The 22,709-nt window shown below is 33.9% G+C and overlaps 3 protein-coding genes across 3 annotated transcripts; 1 reads left to right on the top strand and 2 right to left on the bottom strand.

Moving 5' to 3' along the window:
- Positions 1–283: 283 nt before the first annotated feature.
- Positions 284–11,348, bottom strand: LOC146157998 (putative ATP-dependent RNA helicase DDX27). Its single transcript, XM_083384114.1, has 17 exons — positions 11,232–11,348; positions 10,714–10,857; positions 10,026–10,079; positions 9,555–9,663; positions 8,801–8,943; positions 8,225–8,360; positions 7,256–7,429; positions 6,509–6,659; positions 6,104–6,203; positions 5,315–5,456; positions 4,987–5,087; positions 3,924–4,058; positions 3,347–3,524; positions 2,590–2,784; positions 2,179–2,273; positions 990–1,228; positions 284–545 (listed from the first exon to the last, which is right to left on the bottom strand). Exons 1-17 carry the CDS (start codon positions 11,304–11,306, stop codon positions 521–523), a joined length of 2,196 nt encoding a protein of 731 aa, XP_083240240.1. The 5' UTR covers positions 11,307–11,348; the 3' UTR covers positions 284–520.
- Positions 11,349–13,522: 2,174 nt separating this feature from the next.
- Positions 13,523–17,166, bottom strand: LOC146157997 (uncharacterized protein C18orf19 homolog B-like). Its single transcript, XM_083384754.1, has 3 exons — positions 16,635–17,166; positions 16,053–16,185; positions 13,523–14,811 (listed from the first exon to the last, which is right to left on the bottom strand). Exons 1-3 carry the CDS (start codon positions 17,102–17,104, stop codon positions 14,557–14,559), a joined length of 858 nt encoding a protein of 285 aa, XP_083240880.1. The 5' UTR covers positions 17,105–17,166; the 3' UTR covers positions 13,523–14,556.
- A 1,315-nt stretch (positions 17,167–18,481) lies between these two features.
- LOC146157996 (ataxin-1-like) lies at positions 18,482–22,034 on the top strand. Its single transcript, XM_083384458.1, has 3 exons — positions 18,482–18,780; positions 19,599–19,786; positions 20,731–22,034. The coding sequence occupies exons 1-3, from the start codon at positions 18,729–18,731 to the stop codon at positions 20,968–20,970; spliced, it is 480 nt and encodes a 159-aa protein (XP_083240584.1). The 5' UTR covers positions 18,482–18,728; the 3' UTR covers positions 20,971–22,034.
- Positions 22,035–22,709: the final 675 nt, after the last annotated feature.

Here is a 22,709-nt window from a genome sequence, read left to right as displayed (position 1 = left end):
TTAATGTTTTAAAAAGCTAAACGTTTGCTTTTCAGAATCTTGAAGATAAAGAGCTTATGGTGACTAGCTAAAGTTTTTCGTATTACTAGGGCTTGCTTGTCCAATGCCAGTTAAGTTAGTTTACTGGTAACTTAGCACTTTAAGAATAAGTTAGCTGAACACTCAGCCGAATCTTCCAGAATAACAAAAATATTCAAGTCATATTCATGAACACCACAAAAAGGTTTTCAGTTTTATTCGACATTATTAGGAGAAGTGTAGAGAAAAAACAGCCCACCACAAAAAAAGATAATTATCAGCAACCAAACGATGGTTATTTTTGGTATAAATCCCTAATTTGAAATCTGTCTGAGATCGCATTTCTACAGTTCTGGTGTCACAAAACAAAGTAAACAAACTCCCGCTTTTTTATCTTAATGCTTTATTCGTCTTGTACAAAGCGCCTATATATTGTGTCGCACCTTCCGGACTAAGGGAGAGTCGTTCAACTGAAACTTCAGTTTTAAGTCTTTCGTTTCTTTCATCGCTTGTTTCGCCGTGGTTTCCTGCAAGAATAAGATAAAGAAACGGGTGAATATTGTCGAAGAAACAATGCGGATTTCAAATATATATAAAATAAGTGCAAAGCCGATTAGTGGCCGACGGTTGTATCATAGCTTCTCACTGAATATTTGTTAAAAAATAAATGTTTAAAATTTAAAATGACAAAAAATAGGAAGATATTTGCAAATGATGCAATTTTTTTGGCAATATTTACATCTCCTCACGCTTGCAAGTAAAAACGACATTTGCTTTAAATTGAAGAAATAATCAATAAACTTTTCTGTGTCATTCCAATGTAATAAATTCAAATAGTTTAATAAAAAAACACAAACGAGATTTAAATTAAGAGACAAATACAGCCATTTACAAAGATTAATTTAAATCAAATCAATTTAATGTTATAAGTCAAAATAATTTAATAAAAATACAAGCGACCATCCACTGACTTGCTTTTGTTCCTCGCGAACGACTTTTTACTCGTCGACTTCAATTCCACGTCGAAATGACTTTTTTTCTTGGGTCTCCCCTGACCCCCCTTGCCCCCTTTACCCCCCTGCTTGCCCGCCTTGCTGGGGGGTTCATCTTCTGCGCATGCGCGTGCCCGCTTCACCTTCCTCCCCCGTTTAACTTGACGTCGCTGGAAAGCTTCGGTTTTCTCAAGTTCCTTTTGAACACGTGATTCCGCCTGTCACGTGATACAAGGTAACCGATAAATCGCGGTTCGGTGTAGGTGTAATAGCTTTTACGAAAAAAAAGATAAAATACATTTGAAAATTTTCAAAGAAAATTTGTGGGTTTTTAAAATTGGATTACTTTAGGTGTTTTGAATATTATTCGGAAAAAAGCAAAAATATCATGTTCAAAGGTTAAACAGAATAACAAATAAATGAATATTTTGGAGCTTAATGGTTGGAGGTTGTAGTAAGACGTAATAAGAATATCAAATACAGAAGTAGGTGGAATTTTGAACGTTTCGAATAACTCTTTATTTATTAACTTATTCGAAACGTTCAAAATGAATATTTGTTTTTCTATGGCACTTTTCTAAACACATTCGGTGTTCTAAACACGCGAGATTCGGTGTAGATTGTAAGTTGTAACCACACACTTTAATGAAAAAATTAAAAAATATTTGAAGTATTTTCAAAGTTTTAAATTGGATCATTCAACATGTTTTCAATAAAATTCACAAACAAAAGTATAAATATCATGTTCAACACAACAACAAATAAATGCATATTCGTTTTACTCCGGCACTTTCTGAACACATTATTTAAGCTGCACATGAAATAAATTGAAAGACTTTGTGGCAAACCGTGTAATCGATACAGCGCGGTTCGGTGTATATGTAATGGCTTTAACAAGGTCAAAAACAATGTCATTTGCTATTTTTGTAAAATGTACGTTTTTTTAACTCTTGTGCGGAAACACTAACTAACAAAATCTGATCAATCTGGTTCTAACGAAAACCAAGTTTTCCGTTTTGTTATAAATACGAGATTTAAGTAGAAGCAATATCAAACGCGTGAAGTGACTCTGTCCAGAATTCAAGAAGTTAAGGATGAAGGACAGGTATTTTAGCGGCCTGCTCCTTGGAGTCAGATACAAGGACGTGTAACGAATAACTTGACTCACCGATTGTCCTCCTGGCTTCGAACCTTGCTTCTTGTTCAATGCCTTCTTCTGGAACCGCTTGGGGGCGCTAGAGTGGGTGCCAAGCATTCGTTCAGCTGTCAATTCAAAGGTCAAAGTAGTGACGAATAGTTTTTTTTAACTAGGGACCACCAACCCATTGTACTTTAAGTTGTTGTTTGTACTACCGTTTAATGTTCGTTATAAAAGTTGCAATATTTATACATTTTGAATTTTGTACTAGTTTGTTTGAAGAAAAGGAATTGATAAACGATTTGCAAATCTCGATATTACCGGCATTTAAAATAGATAAAATTGTTCAAAATCATAAAACAGCAAAAAACAGAAATTCGACTGACTTAAATTCTAATCACGGCTTTTTTAATGGACGCTAAGGTTTTATTTAATTTTCACCTCTGGCCAACTCCCGTTGTATTTTGGTCTGGAACCATGTTCTCTTATCAGGTGCTTCCCCCTTGATGATCTTCTCGGCTTTCTTGACTTGGTTCTCCTGGGCCGCGATAATCTTCTCCTCATGTTCCAACTTCATCACTTCTCCCACTTCATCCTCAATACTGCGAAGCTTCTCCGAGAACTTTGTCACCACCTCTGCGACACGCGACACACATTAAAGCGACACGCGTTTTACGCGACACGCAACACAATTTTGAAGCAACACGCGACACACATTTAAAGCGAAACGTTTGAAAACGATGCGAGACGCGACACGTTTGAAAGCGACTTAACTGTAAATCACGACTGCGGCACGCGTCACACTTTTAAGCGACACTACGCAGCTTTTTACAGAACTGTATGACCACCTTTGTGGTACGCGACAATCGAAACACTTTTTAAAAGCGACTGTCTTTTGAAGCACAAGACATCTATTTAATTAATATGCGGTAACCGATGCGACAAGCGTCATAAATTAAAAAAAGCGACACGCGACGCACTTTTAAGCGACACGCGACTCTGAATCTGAAGAGAAAACATCTTTATCTTTACCATTTTGTTATCGTTACTATCGTAAATTTATTTTAGTTATTTGTAAGTAATTTACCCCACTATTTGGCACAAGACACTCAAAACTGATTCTAAAATCATTATAAACGCGAGTAGTGCAACTAATAGTCACACTACCAGCAGTGTACGGACGTCATTTTGTGTCTACCTGCGGGCACGACCCTGCTTTTGACTGGATTCTTTGCGAACTTGACGATCTCCTTGAGCAGTTTCCTCTCACTTTCTCCCACGAGTGACACCGACCTCCCACTTCTCCCAGCACGAGCGGTTCGACCAACCCTGTGCACGTAATGCTGCTGCGTGTTCGGCATCGTCAGGTTGATCACCTGGGGAACGGATTAAGCATGTAAATGAACGGGTTAGAGGATTAAGCATGTAAATGTAAGCTCAACAGGATTAATTATGTAAAACTTAAACGAATTACGCATATAAAAGTAGAGCTTTTTAAGACAATTAAGCACGAAAAAGCAAGGCTTAACATCGTTAAACATGTAAATTTTTGTGAAACTACTTATTTAGTTAAAGAGTTTGTAACAAAAAGTTTAGTTTGTAAAACATTGGTGAGCGTTTCTTGTCTATATAAAAACTAATTCAACCAGCAAATTTTCAAAGTTTTAACAAACCTTTATCGGTAACGAACAACTAACTACAGAAAATTCGAGAAGTTTCTCACCCCCACCAGATACAAAATACAAGTCTAATGCAGTAAATGTTTAGAAACTCACAGTTTTAACGTTCTCAATGTCAAGACCACGTGCAGCAAGGTCAGTGCACACCAGGATGTCAGTATCCTGGTTCTTAAACCGCTTCAAACTGTCAAGTCGCTGGCCCTGGGATAAGTCACCGTGCAGCTCTCCAGCCTAAACAATACAAGAGGGTTGAGGAGAAGTTACACATGAAATTAAAAACACTTCTACTTTTTACAATTTCTGTAAAGATAGACCGATATATTGGTTTGCCGATAATATCGTCCCGTATTTTGTTCCTATTAATATGATATCAGTAAATTTGGACTGATATTTACAATAAAAATATAACATAGCGTTACGTAAAAATAAAACATTTTCTTAGTTTTATAGCGAATTCGCAATGTGCTTTCATTTTCATGGCTGACTGCTTTAACATTGTGTTTAGTTTACTATGCTCAGCGTTATGCAAAGTATGAAATGAAAAGATACATATCAACTTTTTTACAATTAATTCAGAAAACTAAAAAACTGAAAAAAAATTGATTTTAAAGCTAGCCTGGAAAGAATACAACTTGGGGCAGTATACTCAACCTTTTTGGGAGTGACCGAAAAGTATTACAGCAAAGCTTTGGCGACCCAATTCTCTTTACTGTACTTTTGTGAGATTGAAGTGAACAAACACAAGACATGAGCATAAAACGTTTTAAACTTAATAATGTAAGCTGTGTCTTCGTTTTGCTTCCAAATTTTTCTCATAATTTGGGAAAAATATTCATCAGAACAAAGCCTAATAAATCTAACCATGTAGACTACTTAAGCCGACAGCCCAAGCAAATCAAAATACCACACAAGTAACCCAGGGGTTGTGGCTCCGACTTTGCTAAAATAACAAAGGTAACTAAAGGTTATATAACTCCAAATATCGTACAATATAAAAAAAATTGTTTAAAATAAACTGCACATTAAAATAATCTTATATTCTTATATTGAAACGAAAACAACAAGAAAGCAAAATAGGTAAAAAAACAAATCATTATTTTTATAGAAACTTTAAATTATCAACAGATGCATCCAGTTAAATAATGTTTTGCTTGCTCACCTTAAGTCCCAGTAATCCGAGCACGATGTGCATTCTGTGAGCTTGCTTCTTCGTTTGAGTGAAAACCAACACGTTCGATATAAAAGATCGACTGCACAGGGCTGTAAAAGTCAAATGATTTAAATTTGAAATAGAAGGGCAAGGTGATTTAGATTCAAATATAAATGAAGTATATTATATTAATTCCTGTTTTGTAGACCAACCTGCGACCATCGCTTCTTTGTCTGTCGAAAGTATTTTGCAAATGACTGTAACTTAAGCCATTTGCAAACTATTTTAGTGCGACTTAGTTATTTTAGCCGGTAATATTGTTTAGATGTTAACCAACCTGCAACAATGGCCTCCCTGTCCCCTTCCCTGTTTTGTCGTATGCGAACGAACTCTTGCTTGAGGAAAGGTGCCACGTCTGTGTTGCTGTTCACAAATATCTTCACCGGGTTCTTCAACGAAACTGAAACTAGTTCTTGCACCTAAACAACATTAACACACTATAACCATTGGAACATAATGGTTGAAGGTTGTAGTTAGATGTAATATCAAAGCCCATACAGAAGTAAGTAGCATTTTGAACGTTTCAAATAACTCTTTATTCATTTTCAACATAGTTTGACCTACTTCTGCATACAATAAAGGTGTGATGTTTAATACAATGATATAATATTATTGGTAAGATATAAAGGTTGAATTTTTATGGAATCGTAGACCGTTATCATTTAGATTTTTGCTTGCCAATTACTACCAAACAACATATAACATTGTAATTTTAATATGCCAATTACACCTTATAAACTTTAAATCTCTTTACAGCATTCAATTATAATTCAAACACCAATCTTCTTGCGTTAGATAAACTGTTTCTATCAGTCATAGTAATAATAATTAATCAAAAACAGCTCCTCTGGTAATTGCAATTGTTAACCAACGCTTCAAAAACCTATTAAATGGCCAGGTTGAATGACACCGAATGCTCATATATATGAAGCACAATACAAAATATATCTAGTACATATATCTTTTTTACTCCTTTCAACTTTCTATTTGGTAAGTCCACAATTGGTAGACAAAAATGAAAAAAAAAATGAAAATGTGAAAGTGGAAGTGCGTGCCGATAACTTGCCTGTTCTGACATTGTGGCGGAGAAAAGCATTGTTTGTCGCTGATGCGAACACAACTTTATGATCTCGTTCATCTGGTCTTCAAAAAACTCATCAAGCATTCTGGAAATTTGAGAAAAATGAAAATTGAAAATATTAGCAAGTAGGTGTCGAAAAGCCTTGGGTGTGTTTCAATTTTGATTTGCCTGAATAGCGAGATGTTCTAAAAAAAAGGTTTAAACTAAATTTACTAGCCGCTTAAAAACTGTAATTACAAGACAGCATAAAGAATAATTCCCGTGCAAATTTAACAATTTTTTTTTACATAAATCTTAAATAACAAACTGAGAAAGAATGAAAAGTTTGAACTAAATTTACTAGCAGATAAAACAACTTACAAATTTAATTACATTACAAAGAATATTCACCTGTCAGCTTCATCAAGGATAAGGATTTCAACCATTCGAAGATCGAACGATGGGGTGTTGTGTAAATGGTCGATTAACCGACCTGGGGTGGCGATAACAACATCAGGGTTCTGTCGTAAAGCTGCTTCTTGCACCTTGATGTCCAAACCACCTGGATACAAACATTATGAAGTCAATTAACTTAAAAAGTTGTTGGATAGGATTACACGGTTCACAAAAAAATCTTTGTGTCTTTTAAGTGGTATTTTAGTTCATATGTTTATTATATATATCTTTTGACAAACTATTTATTTATTTTTGTTTGAAAAGAAAAGTTGAGGGAACACAAAAAGATTCTGAACATCGTAAAGTTAAATTTCTAATTAAAATAAATAAATTTTAAATATTTATGAATCTAATAAATTTAAAATAGTTTGTTCGTATAAAAGGCAGTAGTTTTCTATAAATTTTAGCATATCATACCAGCAAAGGTTTTGGCGTAAGCGAACAAAACATAAGACATTAGCATTAATAAGTGGGAAATTCTTTATTATGATCCATGTCTTTCCAATTTTATATTCACTAAACATTTAAACAGAAATCATTGTATAATGTACAAATCATTCACGATAGGTGGTCAAAATGTTGGTACTAATAAAATTTTGCTGGAAGAATTTTACAATTAAAACAATGCCTGGCAGCAACATACCACTTAAAAAATCATTGCATAGTCTACAAAGCTTCTAATAGTTTGTACAAAAAAATAACCTGCAGCGAGACATATCTTGACGGTTGTGTGTTGCGCAAGCTGACTGCTCACTTCGTAAACCTGGACGGCGAGCTCACGAGTCGGAACAAGACAAAGAACCCGGGTGATCGGGGCAGAACGGGGTCGGTACAGAAGTCGCTCCAATACAGGAAGCATAAAGGCTGCCGTCTTGCCTGGAAATATAACAAGTCATTAGAGCAGGGGTTCTTAAACTGGGGTCCGTGAAACCCTTGGGGTAAGTAAACTTTAAACGCCCCATAAGAATTGAAATGAAAAACACCCCATAAGAATTTGAAAGAGGAATACTTAAATTCAAGTACTAGTTTATTATTTAAAAAATGGAATAAATTTTTCAAACAAAATATACTAATGTTACTATTTTTTTCCTAAAAATACTACGGGTCACTAGAGGAAGGTAATTATTTCACCAAGATATGAAAAAAATAATTTGGAGTGAATTTTATAAGAAACACAACAAACTTAATGGGCAAAACAATTCTATAAACTGTTAGAAAACAAATAAAATATAAATATCAAAGCCATAATATTTGATAAAATCAACGTTTTTTTGTTCCTGGTAATGGCATGAGGTAACGTCGAAACGTTTGTGGGCAACAAATGTTGATTTTAGCAAAATAAAAAATGAGTTTTCACACTTTGCACGTCAAATATGACTGTATTTTTGCTTTATCTTTGCTTTTATTTGCCAAAACAAAATTAACTTGAAAACAGAGTTTCTAAAAAAATTAAAAACTCTAGGTTTTAGGATTGTAAATCTTTCAAACATTGCTCTAGAATAACATATTTTTAGGAGTTTAACACAAGCTTGCAGCAGTGATTCATTCCGATTAAACAAAATTTTGACACAAAGATTTAAGTGTATAAAAACAAACTTAAACCAAATTTAAATTACTTACAGAAAATTAATGCAAAGTACAAAATACTAAAATAAAGCGGACAGTACGAACCAGTTCCAGTTGCAGCACACGCGCATATATCTCGGCCGAGCAGTCCGATGGGAATAGCGGCTTGTTGGATCGGTGTAGGTGTAACGTAGTTCATCTCACTCACAGATTTCAACAGTGGACGGGAGATGTTCATTTCCTTTAAAACAAAGATGCAAATAACAATGGTAACAGCTTCGAGACCAGAGGTTAATTAAAGACAAAATTTGCAAATACCAAGAAATACTACTAATTAATTTGTTGAAATAAGCAAAATTAATAAACATGAAAGATGGTCATAAAATAAATATCAATACACAAAATGAAGTACAAAGCTTTTTGTTTTTTCTTAAAAATGAATAAGGAAGTTAAAAATGAATAAAGGGTTATTTGAAAGGTTCACAAAATGCCACCTACAAACTCCAAACATTAAATATCCAAAGATTTATTTTAAAACGTTTTAGGGCAAGAAAACTCTATGTAGGCTTGAAAAGCATGACCGTGATACAATTAATTTGCTGTTAGAACCCTAGTACACCGATACTACCACTTGACATCGCCCCGATATTATCAAACATACAATAAAGGGTGAAGTTTTACCTGAAAGCCGAGGTCAGGGTCCCACGTTATGTTCTTGTCTCCGGAGGAGCTATCTTGGATCTCAGCAAGAGGAACGGGGAGATCTTGTTCTTCTTCTTCAACAATCTTCCGTTTTCGCTTCTTCTTCATCACATTTATTTTGTCTTAAAGTTAAAATACCAAATATTTACAAAAAAATAAATCACTGGAACTTTTTATTACAATATTCATTTACTCTTGTATTTCTGTACATCAAAAAAATAAAGAATGAAATGTTTTAATAGAACTTTGTTAGTTGTGTTTTATTTTTACTTTATTAATGTTACAAATAAAGCAATAAAATCCAATCCTAAACCGAGTATTTAATAAATGATAAAACAAATTGTATTGGACTTGGACCAGTATTAGCAAATATATCAACTAAGCTAATTTTGATGCCGACTTTTTACATTTTAACACCATTACTTTGTGTTTTATCAAAGCTTAGAAATCTTAATAGGATTCCAACCACCAAAAACTAGTCGAAACCAATATATGTAAAATGACTTATTAGTTGTGAACAAGATTTCGTGATCATTGCTGTTGTCTTCATTATATTGTCCTGACTTGAAGCTTATAAACAGTTCAGTGAAGATATTGGTTTACCAAAGGTTAGCTGTAATATTTACAATTATTATTTGGGTCACTGTGAAAATTAGGTTCAGGAACACTGGCCTAATACAAAAGTTTACCGCCATTTTTTGGAAAAAATAAGATACATAAACACCTTACACACCTGTTTTGACTTTCTTTTCTCCTTCACTTTCATCGTCATCTTCAACAACGTCCAACAAATCATCGTCAGCATTTTGTTCACCATCTTGTTGCTGCTGATATTGCACCGGCTGCTCAAGAAAATTATAACAAGTCAGAATAGTGTCACAATAATATTTGTAAATGATGCTCCTTTGAAATAGCTTTGAAATTTTAAATTATTTTGATTTAATTCAGCACCCTTTATAGATTTTACATTGCTGGCCTAAAAATTTCCTAGATAAAAACTTTGCCTTATAAATGCTTTAAATGTATTAGTATGAAATAGGTCGAAACAGTCAATAATTGTGATTTTGTATATAGAAGTCCACTTTTAAAGTTTATTTTAAGTGGGACGTTTTGGGATTGCAATTAATATTAAAAGTTCCCCATATCATATGATGTTGGTGTAAAATACAAAAAAAACAGTAATTAACATGACTAATTTGGCTACCTTGTTTTTCTTTCGGACTTCATCAATCTTCTGATCAAGTGTTGTTCGCATTTTCTAAATTACAAACATATTTGTGCAAGAATGTAATCTAAAATGTTGACTTTTATTATGGAAGAATGGCAATATTACTGCATGCATACAAAGTGTAAAAACAAAGATACAACAACAAGTTTATTTTTTAAAATGAAGAATTGTAAGTACAAAGAGTATGTAAAAGTTCTGCAGGCTGATTCCAAGTAAACTATGTGCTTAATATCAATGCTAGGACTTAAGTTTTTGTGCTCAGAAATGTTAAACAGATAAAAAATATTTGCCACTGTCAGAAACTTATCTATTTATTTTGATTTTAAATGTTGCACACCTACAAATATTTGTTTGATTTAAGAGTATCAGTTGCGGTTTGGCAAAACACCACTAGAGTTCATTTAATATTCTTGTTGCTTTGTAGCAGATTCACCCAACTTTTTCATAAAGGGACAGATAATTCTAAGACCTGACCATCGCGGGCTGGATAACTGGATTTACGATCACAGTTCGGATATAAAAATTTGTGTTGAACTTTACTAAAATGATTACATTAACCCAACTGCCGGGACCTGATCGTGGGCTGTAGTTTGGGATACACGACGTATATATCCCTGTTCGAAAGAGTATTATATAAAAAACATCACAACACAAAAGTCATTACCTTTCTTTTTATTGCATTATGTAACGCAGATTCCAAAGTCCACTTCGAATCATAGAAACCTTCATCTTCGAAGACAAACGACGGATTAAAACCCTTGTTTTCAACAAGTTTGTCCGTCCGTTGCTTTTTGGTGACCAGCGTCAACTTTGAACAAAAAACATTTTAACGAATGGTTTTAGGTTATTAATTTAAAATTAAAGACACTAAATGTGTCCCAAATTAAACCCCAAGGACCTGTTAGATATTCAACAGAATTTATTTACCAGAAAACATTATTGTAAAACTTTTTTTTCTGGGGCATTTAAAGGTTTGACAGAAAAATACAGTTGTTTAAATGTCATATTTTTTTATCTTTGAAGTGTGGAAGAATCAAACAGTGTCTCTTAAAAGTATTTTCTTAATATGTAGTTTTTATAGATTATAGCAGCAGTTTTATTACTGTTTTAGGTTCTCTACAAAGTCTACGCATACATCACGTTTGTTTATGGTTCTTAAAACATTAAAGTACTTTAATTTACCTCTTCGTCCGATTCGCCTTCAGATACAATTTCAACCTCATCGTCATCTTCAATAGTAAGCAGCAAATCAGACATTTTGTTTCGCAATTATCAAAAAACTGCTAAATAATACAATAATTCCATAAAAAATGTGCGAAGTTAAAAAATTTAGTGTTACTAAAACGTAGGGAACTTACGGTTCTATCACTCATGCAAGTCGAAAAAATCTTGACTTTTGTCAATCATAAAACCGGTTTTAAATATAGATAAATACACCCTGCTTAAGCTAAAATGCTAAATATTTATTTTTAACCTATTTTTTTCGTCGAAGCATATGTTAAAAGACTTTAGGTCTGTAGCATTTAAGCACTGTTGCGTATCGGCCTCGTCTGCTTGACGTATTATGAGCAATCTAAAGGAACAGCACGTGTTAAGTTGTTTACAAATTATTTCACGACTACCAGAGTCTGTACCATGGTGCGACATAAAACCATAATAGCGACGAGCTGGTGTTTAACTAAGACAGGGGTGTCCAACAAGCGGCACGCGTGCCAAATGCAAAGCCCCCCTAAATTACCTAATTTGCTATTCAGCCAATTGTAAAAAAATACCAATTTTTTTTATACAGTAAATTGCCATTGTTTATTCACAATATAAAACGATCGCTGCAATCACGACAACTAACAATTACTTCTAATACTATAACATTATATTGTAATGGAGGCTAGCATTCACATAACTATGAAGTTTGGTGTGAAGAAACAAAAAGCAAAAGTCAGCTCACCGACGGAAATTTAGATGCAGTAATGCGCACTGCTAACTACACGTTTTTATTATTTGTAAAAAACGATTTTATTATTACAAAGAATTATATTACTAAACTTTGGCACAGGAAGAAGTTATAAGATAAAAATTGGCACGCCGGCATGTTTGAGTTGGACACCCCTGATCTAAGAGTTTTGCGTTATGCCCATATATCCCGTACCAAGTGAAATGCTCAGTTGGGATGCTAGTCACGTGCATTGTACGTCAAGTTGGGCAAGGCAGTGTTATAATGCTTGTGGCTGCACTGCTTTATTTTACTAACACCAAATACATGTTAAATTACATTACCTTATTTCATCGCCAATGAAAAAAAATATAATTGGGATAATTATAAACATATGCGGGAAAAGTAACAGCAAAAATTACATAAAACAAGGTTTCACACAACGCATATTCGGTGATTCACTTTTGCCCCTGGCCGAAACGTCTGTAACTTGACCCACGCTTGAACACACATTAAGTATATTTTTGTAAATAAAAGCAAAAAAATGCAAAAAATAATAAATTTAGGCATTTTATTGTCCTCAAAGAAACATTTGTTTCTGTTTAGAAAATAGCCCGTGAAGTAGCTCTACGGTTAAATACCAGGGAGTCGAACCGTTTGACTTTTCCGGTTCAGGTTCGGTTCGGGTTCAAGATTTTTTTCGGAATCCGGTTCCGAGCATTTTTCCCGAGCATTTTAAAAGTTCCGGTTCAGCTCCGGTTCGCCTAAATTTATTTTCTAAACCGGTTTATAACGATCCGGTTTGGATGCAATATGAGATTAAAATGTTAATAAATGTTGAGTTACATGACGTAAACAAGCTGCTCGTTATTGAAATATCTGGAAAATAAAAAAACTAAGGTTTTGTTTAATCAGTATTCATTTTTTACCCTAAAATTTTGAACATGGCATAGATTAACTCTGTAGAATGGAGGTTGTGACGTCATGCTGAAGTGAACCGCTTTTATTTACAAGTTCGGGTTCGGTTAAGGTTTATTTAAAATATAGGGTTCAGTTCCGCTTCGGCTCCTTCACATAAAACCGTTCAAGTTCGGTTGCAGTTTGGGAAAATTTGGACCAAAACCGGTTCATAAAGTTCCGGTTCGGTTACGGTTCGACTCCCTGTTAACAGCCCTAAGGTTATATAAACACTATATCTAATAGTCCTAAGGTTACATACACATCACCGTCATCACATATAACGCGCAGGGCGGCCAGAACAACACACACTGTGCAATGTAATCTAATTTCTGTTAAATGCAGCTCAAAACTTCGCTGAAATAACGGCAAGTTAAAAGTGTTTTTATTGCCGAGCGGTTGTACGATCATAACCCTGTTCATAGCAATGCGATTTAATGAGTTTTCTTGACAAACAATTGCTGCTAATCCGGATATTAACAAATTCGTTTAAGCTTTTAACAAACTTGCCCTGTTAAGAATAAAAAAATCACCAAGTTTGGGAACAACAGCTGAAGATAAAACACAATTCGTTATATATTTTTTTTATTACGGACATCACTGAATTAAGCGAACACTGAAACAGCCAGAGACAAGAACACAACAGGATGTGGTTCACTTTAAATCGCAATTGCTCCCAAATAACTGAACTTTGTGGCACAATAAGATTTCCAACATCTTAATTCCGCATCTGTGAAGCTAGCACAGTGGATTAAATTAAAACCGACATTATATTTCCTACGTTTCCCAGTTCTCTTCATTTCATTTCCAAAATCTTAAGAGAAAACTTTTAAAGGAATCAAATACAAGAGGTGATTGTGATTGTGACGTTAACAATCACACTATTTTTCTTTCAAATTTAAACAAATCAATTGAAAATAAGCGCAGTCGAATATTTCAGCCAAAGACTTGAATTCACAAAAACAACAAATATGTAAACAGAACGTTTTTGCTAAACAGGCTTGCACGCAGGAAAAAAATACACTGGTGCCACGCGACTTTGAAAAAGATTGACAACCACTGAATAAAACAAGACAAGCCAGAATTTGAGTAGTCACAAACAGGCACACGACTGCAAAATGAACAACTTGTATTTTGAGCTACGTTTACCAGGAGTTTGATAGCTCAGTCGGTAAAGCCGTGGTCGCTAATTCCAAATGGTGTGAGTTCGATTCTTACCCAGCTTAAATTTTTTATAACTGGTTGCATTGTTCGACGTAAAAAAATATGAAATACCAAATTGTTTTTTAAGTGCTTTTGCAAACTGCGTTATAAATGGAATACCATTTATTGGATAATAAGCCATTTAGTATTTAAATTTAAGTGCCAACTTTTATTGGATTTATCAGCCTTATTCTCGCATACGCTATAGTCGTTCGGCAGCTACCAAAATAGTTTTTAAATTCCTTCAAACAACAGTCAAACGAACATTGCCACCCTGGTTTGTACACTTTTTCTAGTTTTATCCAAAAAGGTTTATACTTTTATCCAAGAACTTGAAGTTAAGACCAGCATTATAAGCAACTATCCGGCCACAAGTTGTTCATAACTGTTTCATAGTTTTTTCCAAAAAAAGACCAACTATGACTTGTTCTTAGAGACTCCGTTTTTTCCATTACGCATGAGCTTTTGTCCATCAGATAGAGGCCTTCGTTGGTTGCGGAACTTGGTTTTGGTTGACCGGTATCGATGCTGGATGATTTTGCTCTGCGTCTCAGCCAACTCCCGCACGGTGGCAGCAGGGGGCGGGGGTTTGAGGTACCCGATCTTGCGCAAGTATCGGACGGCGTACATTGTCCCAGCCAAGGTTACAGGGTAGCGGATTGGTTTACCAAGCTGCAAAATAATAATGCTTTATAAGACAACCTTAAAGCTTTGCTGGTTTCATTTTGCACCGACCATCTGCTAAAGAATATTTTAACATTTTGTCGAAACCATGACAAGTTTCACTGATTTTGTACGTTTTGATACCACCCACAGTTTAACACAGATTTGTTATTAGAAACTTGGGAAGCTCAGACCCCCGTAAATAATGATATCCCTGTAAAACACAGCATACTTTGTTTAATACATGCAATTTAGAACTATTCAGTAAAATGCCTGCCCAGCAAATAAACTATATTACTCTGAAGTAATACAGTTATATAATAAAGATGGTTTGTTCAAACAAAACCAATTGAACTTATAAGGGACATTCCCTAATATGTGAAAAGCATTCACATTTATCGCAAAATAAAAGTATTAAATAACAAAAGTTATATCTATATTACTTCACATATAAACCTACATTTGCGACGGACATTTAGTGACATCATATTTAGCGGAAAATTTTCAAATGCCTGTAAAACACAAACATCTGCGTCTACGGGACATACTACAAAACTATTAAATTGTAAAATAGGGGCAGGGCTACCACTTCTCTCATTATTTCTTAAAAAAAATTAATGGTTCTTCAAGGACACGGAAAATGCTCAAATGTCCCACATTCTAAATTTTTGTTTGTATATCTTTTTAGCAAAATTTTATTTTTTATGCAATTTTTCGACATTAGACCTATGGTAAGTCAAATTACTGTTTTTGGCGACAGTTTGCCAAGCTGGCAAATAGAAAGGGGATGTAAGACATCTACTTAAAAAAAAGATATATTGTAAAACAGGACAACCCGAGGATAAGTTAATTATTTATCTTGCCATGTTTCCTATTGAAAAAATTAAGAGAAAGCCAAATATTTAGGCTGTGAATTGGCATTACTAAAATACAAACAACAATTCTTAAAGATGAGATATACTGGGAAAAAAAAATATATGTATTTCCAAATAGCGGTAAGCAAGTGTATGGGGAATATAAAATCTTTTAAAAAAGACCCAAATGAATAGATTATCTCAAACAGAATACATTGGGAAAATAAAATCACTAAAATATTTTTTTACCAGCACCAGAAAAAAGGTAAAAAAAGGCCACCTTTCTAACAGGTCAAATAAATAACACTTTAGCAAGCTCATAGAAAAAATATGTCTGCAGTCCATAATTTGTGAGCTGAATATTTACTATTTACTTGGTATGACACAAAAACTTACCTCGTAGACAAGATACGTCATCAGCCAAGTACTGGCAGATGAACTCTTTAATTTTTCTGCATAGGACAGACCAAGCCTTTCAAGAAAGTCAAAAACACCCAACTTTTCAACAAATGGTATGATGTCTATTCCCCTAAAATTGCACAATATGTGAGAAGAAAAAAATCATTTAAATTTCATGCAACAATTTGTAAAAATATTCTATTTATAAAACTGATGATAAAACAAAATCTTTAAAATTAAGAACATTGCATCAATATATAAATCAAAAAATATTAAACAAAAAATGATATACCAGTGGCAGGCTAGCAGCTATCATAAATACAAACAATTTTTTTAATCGTAAAATGACGGTGGTCTAGAATCCAACCACATATTTGTCTGGTTGTGTTATATTGCTAGTTACATTAACTGAGCTAGGGTGAGAGTTAGCGTTTGGGTGGGTCAAGTGTTATTATTATTATTTTACTTTCTTTCTTGCAAGTTCAATTTTAAAAAGTTGTTTCGTTAGTGTAAAATAGTGGTAGGATTGGAGACCAACGCCCATAAATCAAATGCAAATCCACCTATATAAAGTATTACCTTTGAAGAGCAAAGTATATCAATGCAACCCAGCAGGCAGAGGTGACAATATGAACTCCGGTCATTACAAGGCCGTATTGTCGAAACAAAAGCTTAAACTTTGTTGTGATCCCTAATGATTTGTCCTTGAGGATTGATTGAAGGTCGTCCAGTTGATTTTCTTCCTTTTTTGGTTTCGGTTCGGAGGCGTTACGCTGCTGATACCGAAATGCCCTAACAGGGGCAATTTGTCCGCAGGTATATCTCGGAACAGTCGGAAAGTTTTGAGGAATAAATCCATGCTCATTAAAGCTTGATATTCCAAATAGTTTCGTCAAAGATGAAGGTTGTACTTTAAAGTGTTCAGATTGTAATGATGCTGGTTGGTAAGGCCGCCATGAGAGCTGTAGATTACTTTGCGTGGAAAAACCAGCAACAGTTCTGGAGCAGAAAAGCCCCTGTTGTGTTTTAATGCACAATCGTGCCAACATTTTTACCAGTTGCCAACCATAGTTTCTTTACATCATTATATTTGCTGCTAAATTTGCAGATCTTGAAATAACAAAAAAAACAAATCGCGGCGCTGGACTGGAATCCTACCACATTTTCGTCCAGGGGTTACACTGCTTATAATATTTGGATTAGGGTGATAGTTAGCATTTGCGTGGGTCAAGTGTTTATTATTATGTACTCTTACATATTTATGCCTTCCTTTCAACTCCAATGACAACTCATTTCGTTAGTGTTAAATAAATATGGTAGGCTTCTAGACCAGCGCCCAAATCTCTAAACTATATTTCGAAAAGTCGTTTTTGATTCACGAGCTGCTGGTATATTTTGCATGCATTTAAATAAGGGTTTCCGTTTTAAATGAGACCTGCACGCAAATTGTTTACAGTATCGCTTTTCGTTGAAATAAAACGATATTCGAAATGTCAAACTAAAAATTAATATCCTAATAATTTTCACAACATGGTGCAATTTAAAACTTGCAAAGTACAACTAAGTCTGCGTAATCAATATCAAAAGTTATATAATTTGAACTTTTCGTCTTATTTCGTATCCAAGGTTGATCCCACGAGTGCTAATAGTAAGCTACAATTGAAAGAAGTTAGTGCCGCGCTATTAAAGACGATCAGTTGATCATGTTGATCATGCCGAGGCGGTAACATCAAATTAATGGCATAAATTTAAACCTAAAATCTAACAACTGACCAGCCTTACATTTTTCAACCGTTTTTTATTCGTATAGAGATGCTAAAGCAAAAATAGGTCATTTTTATTGCTCAAAAATCTGGCAAACATGACGTAACACTGTGATTCGATTTTCGCATGTTTACGTTTATTATGATTCAGCACGTTTTTTGGGCAAAGTGATGTCACAAAATTACTATGATGTAACAACGGCACAACAATGCAGCGGCTCGAGTTGCATCACTCGCGTGAAATATTCTAACCAAACTATACGATAATACCGGTTATTTATTAACCTGTGCATTATTACACGTTGTTCGGCGATTCGAAAATATAAGTATTTCGGCAAATTTACAGTGCACGATACATTGTTTTAGCTGTGCTACATTATTTAGTTTTGTCCCTATATTTCCAAACGTGGATTCCTAGTTTTTAAAAATCTTTGGCTTACAGATTTTTTAACCCAAGGCCCTATATTTTATTTACCAGTTGAAGTTCGAGTTCAACAACGTTGTTAATATTATTTATTCACTTTAGGGTATTTTTAAATTTATTTTTTTGTAAACAATAGTTTTTTGCAAAACTATCTTTTAAAATAAAACAACGACATTTGTTACGCGTGAGTAAGTTGTTATGCTTGGTTGAATCTTTTTACAATGAAATGAAACTGGAAAAGTACAACAATATTTTTTACAACAAATTGCTTGAAGGTGTAAGTTAAGGCCGCTGTTCTACATTTACGAAAAGTAGGCAGCTGCAGTTGAACGTAAAATATTTCCGGAAGTATACGCACGTGTAATCTAAAACATTTTGATCTTAAAAACCAAAGCAAAAGTTATCTAATCGCACAGTTCACTCAATCGTAACTTGCATGGAACACGATATTGTGGTGAAATATATCTGCCCAGTGCTTTAACCATTATGGAAAATGCAGCTGGCAATGGCGGTTTGTACCCTGCTCATTTTGAAAAAGGTTTGTTCTTAGTTATTGGTAGAACTAGATTTATTTTTCCTGATTTTTTCGTGGTTATACAAAGAGACCGACCCTTTCTATTTCAGCAATATATGAGTTTGAATTGGCGAAGAAAAAAGTTGCGAGTAAATAATCATATAAACACAATTACAACTTTTGCTAGGAACTAATTAAATAGAATAAAACACAGTTACGTACATAGCATGTCATAATATGACATGTATTTTAAAATATTACTTACAAATTTAAAAAACTATATATTACTTTTTTAAATATTACTGAAAAATACATCAGTATAAACAAGGCATTGTAAAATTGGTGTGAATAGCCTCATCCTATTACAACTTAACTGGCTTTTCATTTATGTGGGTTTTAAGCCAGGTTGAAAAGCTAGACTTAATGAATACCCATCACAGTTGCACTCTTAACTGTGGCCATAGTCTGGGTATTCTAAGATATCTTTTAATCTTTCCTAAGCAAACTTACGTGTTTTGCTTGTTCTGGCGGCGATGTTCAAACATATTTTATCGCAAAAAGGAGTTGAATTTAAGTTTTACTAGTTTTTATGAAGTTTGTACCTATTTTGTCCAACAGTGATAATATACTAGGATATAAAACTAAAAAGTAATTATCTAAATTAGTTTTAATAACTTTGGCACACCATGCACAACCTCATCTTGATAAAAATGTTTCCATATGTATTTGTATCATCACCAGTTATCAAGATGATGTTGAATTACTAGAATTTTTTTTACTAAAATTTATTATTTAGCTATATTACGGATCTTGCGTCAATTTATGTTCTTTGTGTAATACAGATGCACTAATCCAGATGGCAAGTGGTGAAATCAAATGTGTCCAAGATCTATCGATTGAGGATTTTCAGCAAAGCACAGACCTCAGTCCAGATTTGAAGCTTGATTCGAGCACCGTCGTAAAAGTAAACATCAACCCGCAACGTACGATGGCTCTACTATGCTTTGTTGTTGGGGAGGAGAAATTGCAGGTTTGAACAACTGCCTTTTATTAAGCTAGGGTTCACAAAACAGTGTTTTATTTTTTTATTAAATTAGTCAGTTTTTAAATAATGTATTTGAAATCTCAGTTTCGTAAAATTGGTTACTGAAAATTGTTGGTTTAAAAGACTGAATTGTATTACAATAAAAAGGATTCACAGAGATGGATGTGATTTTTTTAAAAAGAGTCTAAATCATGCATTTGAAAGTGCTGTTTTGAACAGTGGAATGGGACTTTTGTAGGTTAAAACTACTGACCTTATTTGTATGAGGATTTACCAAAGAAGATGCAACTTATACTTCTTAGTGTGTTTTAGGGTTTAAACGAGAATATGTGATCCTTAAAGGGTGACACACAGTGTAAAAATTAGTTACGCACATGTTTTTCAAAACATTTCAAAACTTGGAATAAACCAAAAATTAAACTTTGAACAACCCCCTGTGTTTTCTAATATACTTAAAAAGTTGTTATTTGTTTGGTTTAACATTAATTTATTACAATATACATATGTTACCAAATTGATTTTGCAGTGGTTTTCTACTGTGTTATTAAGGGGTGCAATAAAAAAACCGTTAGGACCATGTGTGCATAAAATTACTGAAACACAGCACAGCGCTTGTTCCATGTAACACAGTTGTAACATGTGGAATGTGTAAAATAAGCTATTGCTGCCAGGCATAATGCAAGACAGATTTCTTATAAAGCGACAAACTGCAACCAACCACATATGAAAACAGCGATGACAAATCGTGCGATTACAAACTCGCACCAAAGTAGTGTTAAAACAAACTCAGTGGTGTAAAAGCACCCGATCACTTATCAGTATTAGAACATGTTTGTAATCGCTTTGTTATCTCTGTTGTGTATGTGTCGCAATCTATAATACAGCCAGCGCATTGTATGTTGTAACCATGTGGTCTGTATGTTCACCAGATAACTGTTGAAGCTCCGGTGGAACATCCGTTCTTCGTGTACGGAAAAGGATGGTCGGCCGTGAACCCTGAGATGTCACATTCCCGCTACAAACTCATGTGTCATCCGCTTATCGTGGGTGACATCTGCGCTTCCCTTACGCTAAAACCTCTGATTTCTGATCATGATACCGATGCTACAAGGAGTGTGGCTTTACAGGGATTACACAACAATTTGAACACTGCCAGTGTTACCAGATAGCATCTGCTGCTGTTATACTAAAGAAAAGGTAGTTTTCATTAGATATATTACTTTTACGATTGATACCGATTTTTCATTTTAATAAAGTTAATATCGACTCACAGGTGAGCACAGTCGGCATTAGTGAAGCAAACATCTGATAGCCAATGCTGAATTTTTCATATATCTGAAATATATTTAAAATTTAAATTAGTAAAAAATAAAAACCCAAACAAATTTTAGTTTATTAATTGTAATTAATTGTGTATAAAATTTACAGTTCTAATTATTACTGTTTGTTTGATTACTTTTTTTGACCATTTGACTGGCAGTATTTTATGAAACAAACAACTTATTATTCTTGAATACCAAGTCTCTTGACAACATTTGTTGTAGTATGTTGAAGCTCAAGATTAATGTGGCACAATGCTATTTTTGCAACTTTGTTGTTACAAAATAGGTTTGGTATTAATTAATTTTCTAGCATATGTTTTATTTTACCATTTAAGTACGTTTTTCATCACGTTTTTGTCAAGATAAATTATATAAATTTGTTATTTATAGTTGAGCATTGGTTTTCATTGCCTTATTTAACTTACGATTTTAGCGGTAGTAAAATTAGTCTTTTTTTAATGACTTTATTGTGACAACACGTTTTTATCAATGTTTGTCCCACCAACTTTGACAATCAACTTGTTTTCTTGTTTAAAAGTTGCCATAAGCTTTTTTGTTTGCAATGAATTTCCAATATTGCTTATGTAATATTAAATGTGGCAATTTAAGAAAAAAAATGCCGTCTATTTATATGTTTAAACCAGTTGTTTCATTTACTTTTTTTTAAGTACGTCTTACTGCAATTCAGTTATAGGTAACTTAAAATATTGTAAATCATGTTCCTTTTTAAACACTTTTATGATCATGCTTTTTCGTTTATTTGAATTGACAAAAATTACCTAACTTATATAATTATAAAGATGAGCTTTTAACAATATTCTGCAACCAAATGCACTTAAACTTTAAAATCTTAAATTATATAACCTGTTTGACTGTCTATCGCTTTATTTGTCTTGAAATAAAAAGTTTTAAAATAACTCGTACTGTGATGTTAGATAGCGTTTGTTTATTTTGCTTCAACAGTTGATAAATTACTTCACTATTTTTACAAAAAGTCAACGTTCGGAATGCGCACGAAACAAAAACATATAAATAAGAGAGACTAATATATATATACAAGTTAATTGCACCTTTTTTACAAGAAATATATGAGTTTCTGTGTTTCATAAAAGCTAGTTTGAAAAATAATTGTTTTACGTCGGCTTTGTCAGTTTTCAGGATATTAGGAAAATTAGACATAATTTTTTGCTAATGTGTGTATAATTTATAATAACGTAGTTGCGTTTTTTATTTGAGCAACGCAATAAAAAAGATCAAAGCTAACACAAAATGGCTGCAAAATAGTTTATCTTAACTGTAGTTCCGGTGATAAACAAGCCATTTTGTGTCTACTTTTAAAAGAAAGCGTAAATTACAGATTAACATTATTCAACAGTTTTATCTCGCAATTTGTAGGGAAATAAAAACATCTATAGCGGATCATAAGAGTCGTTCTTGTAAAACGCGGGCGCTCCATTGTTCTGCTGGTAGTCTCGTGCCAGTCCTCGCCGTTCCCCGTCGTCGGCGCCGGAACAGCCGCAGTGTCCCTTTCTGGCCAAGTAGGCCACAGTCATCACAAACCCCAGCACAAATAAAGTGACTATGCA

This window comes from Ascidiella aspersa, chromosome 3 (genome assembly GCF_963924565.1).
Source record: "Ascidiella aspersa chromosome 3, kaAscAspe10.2, whole genome shotgun sequence".
NCBI lineage: Eukaryota > Metazoa > Chordata > Ascidiacea > Phlebobranchia > Ascidiidae > Ascidiella > Ascidiella aspersa.
Note: the sequence above shows the minus strand (reverse complement) of the source record. Positions and strands in the feature narration are given on the sequence as shown.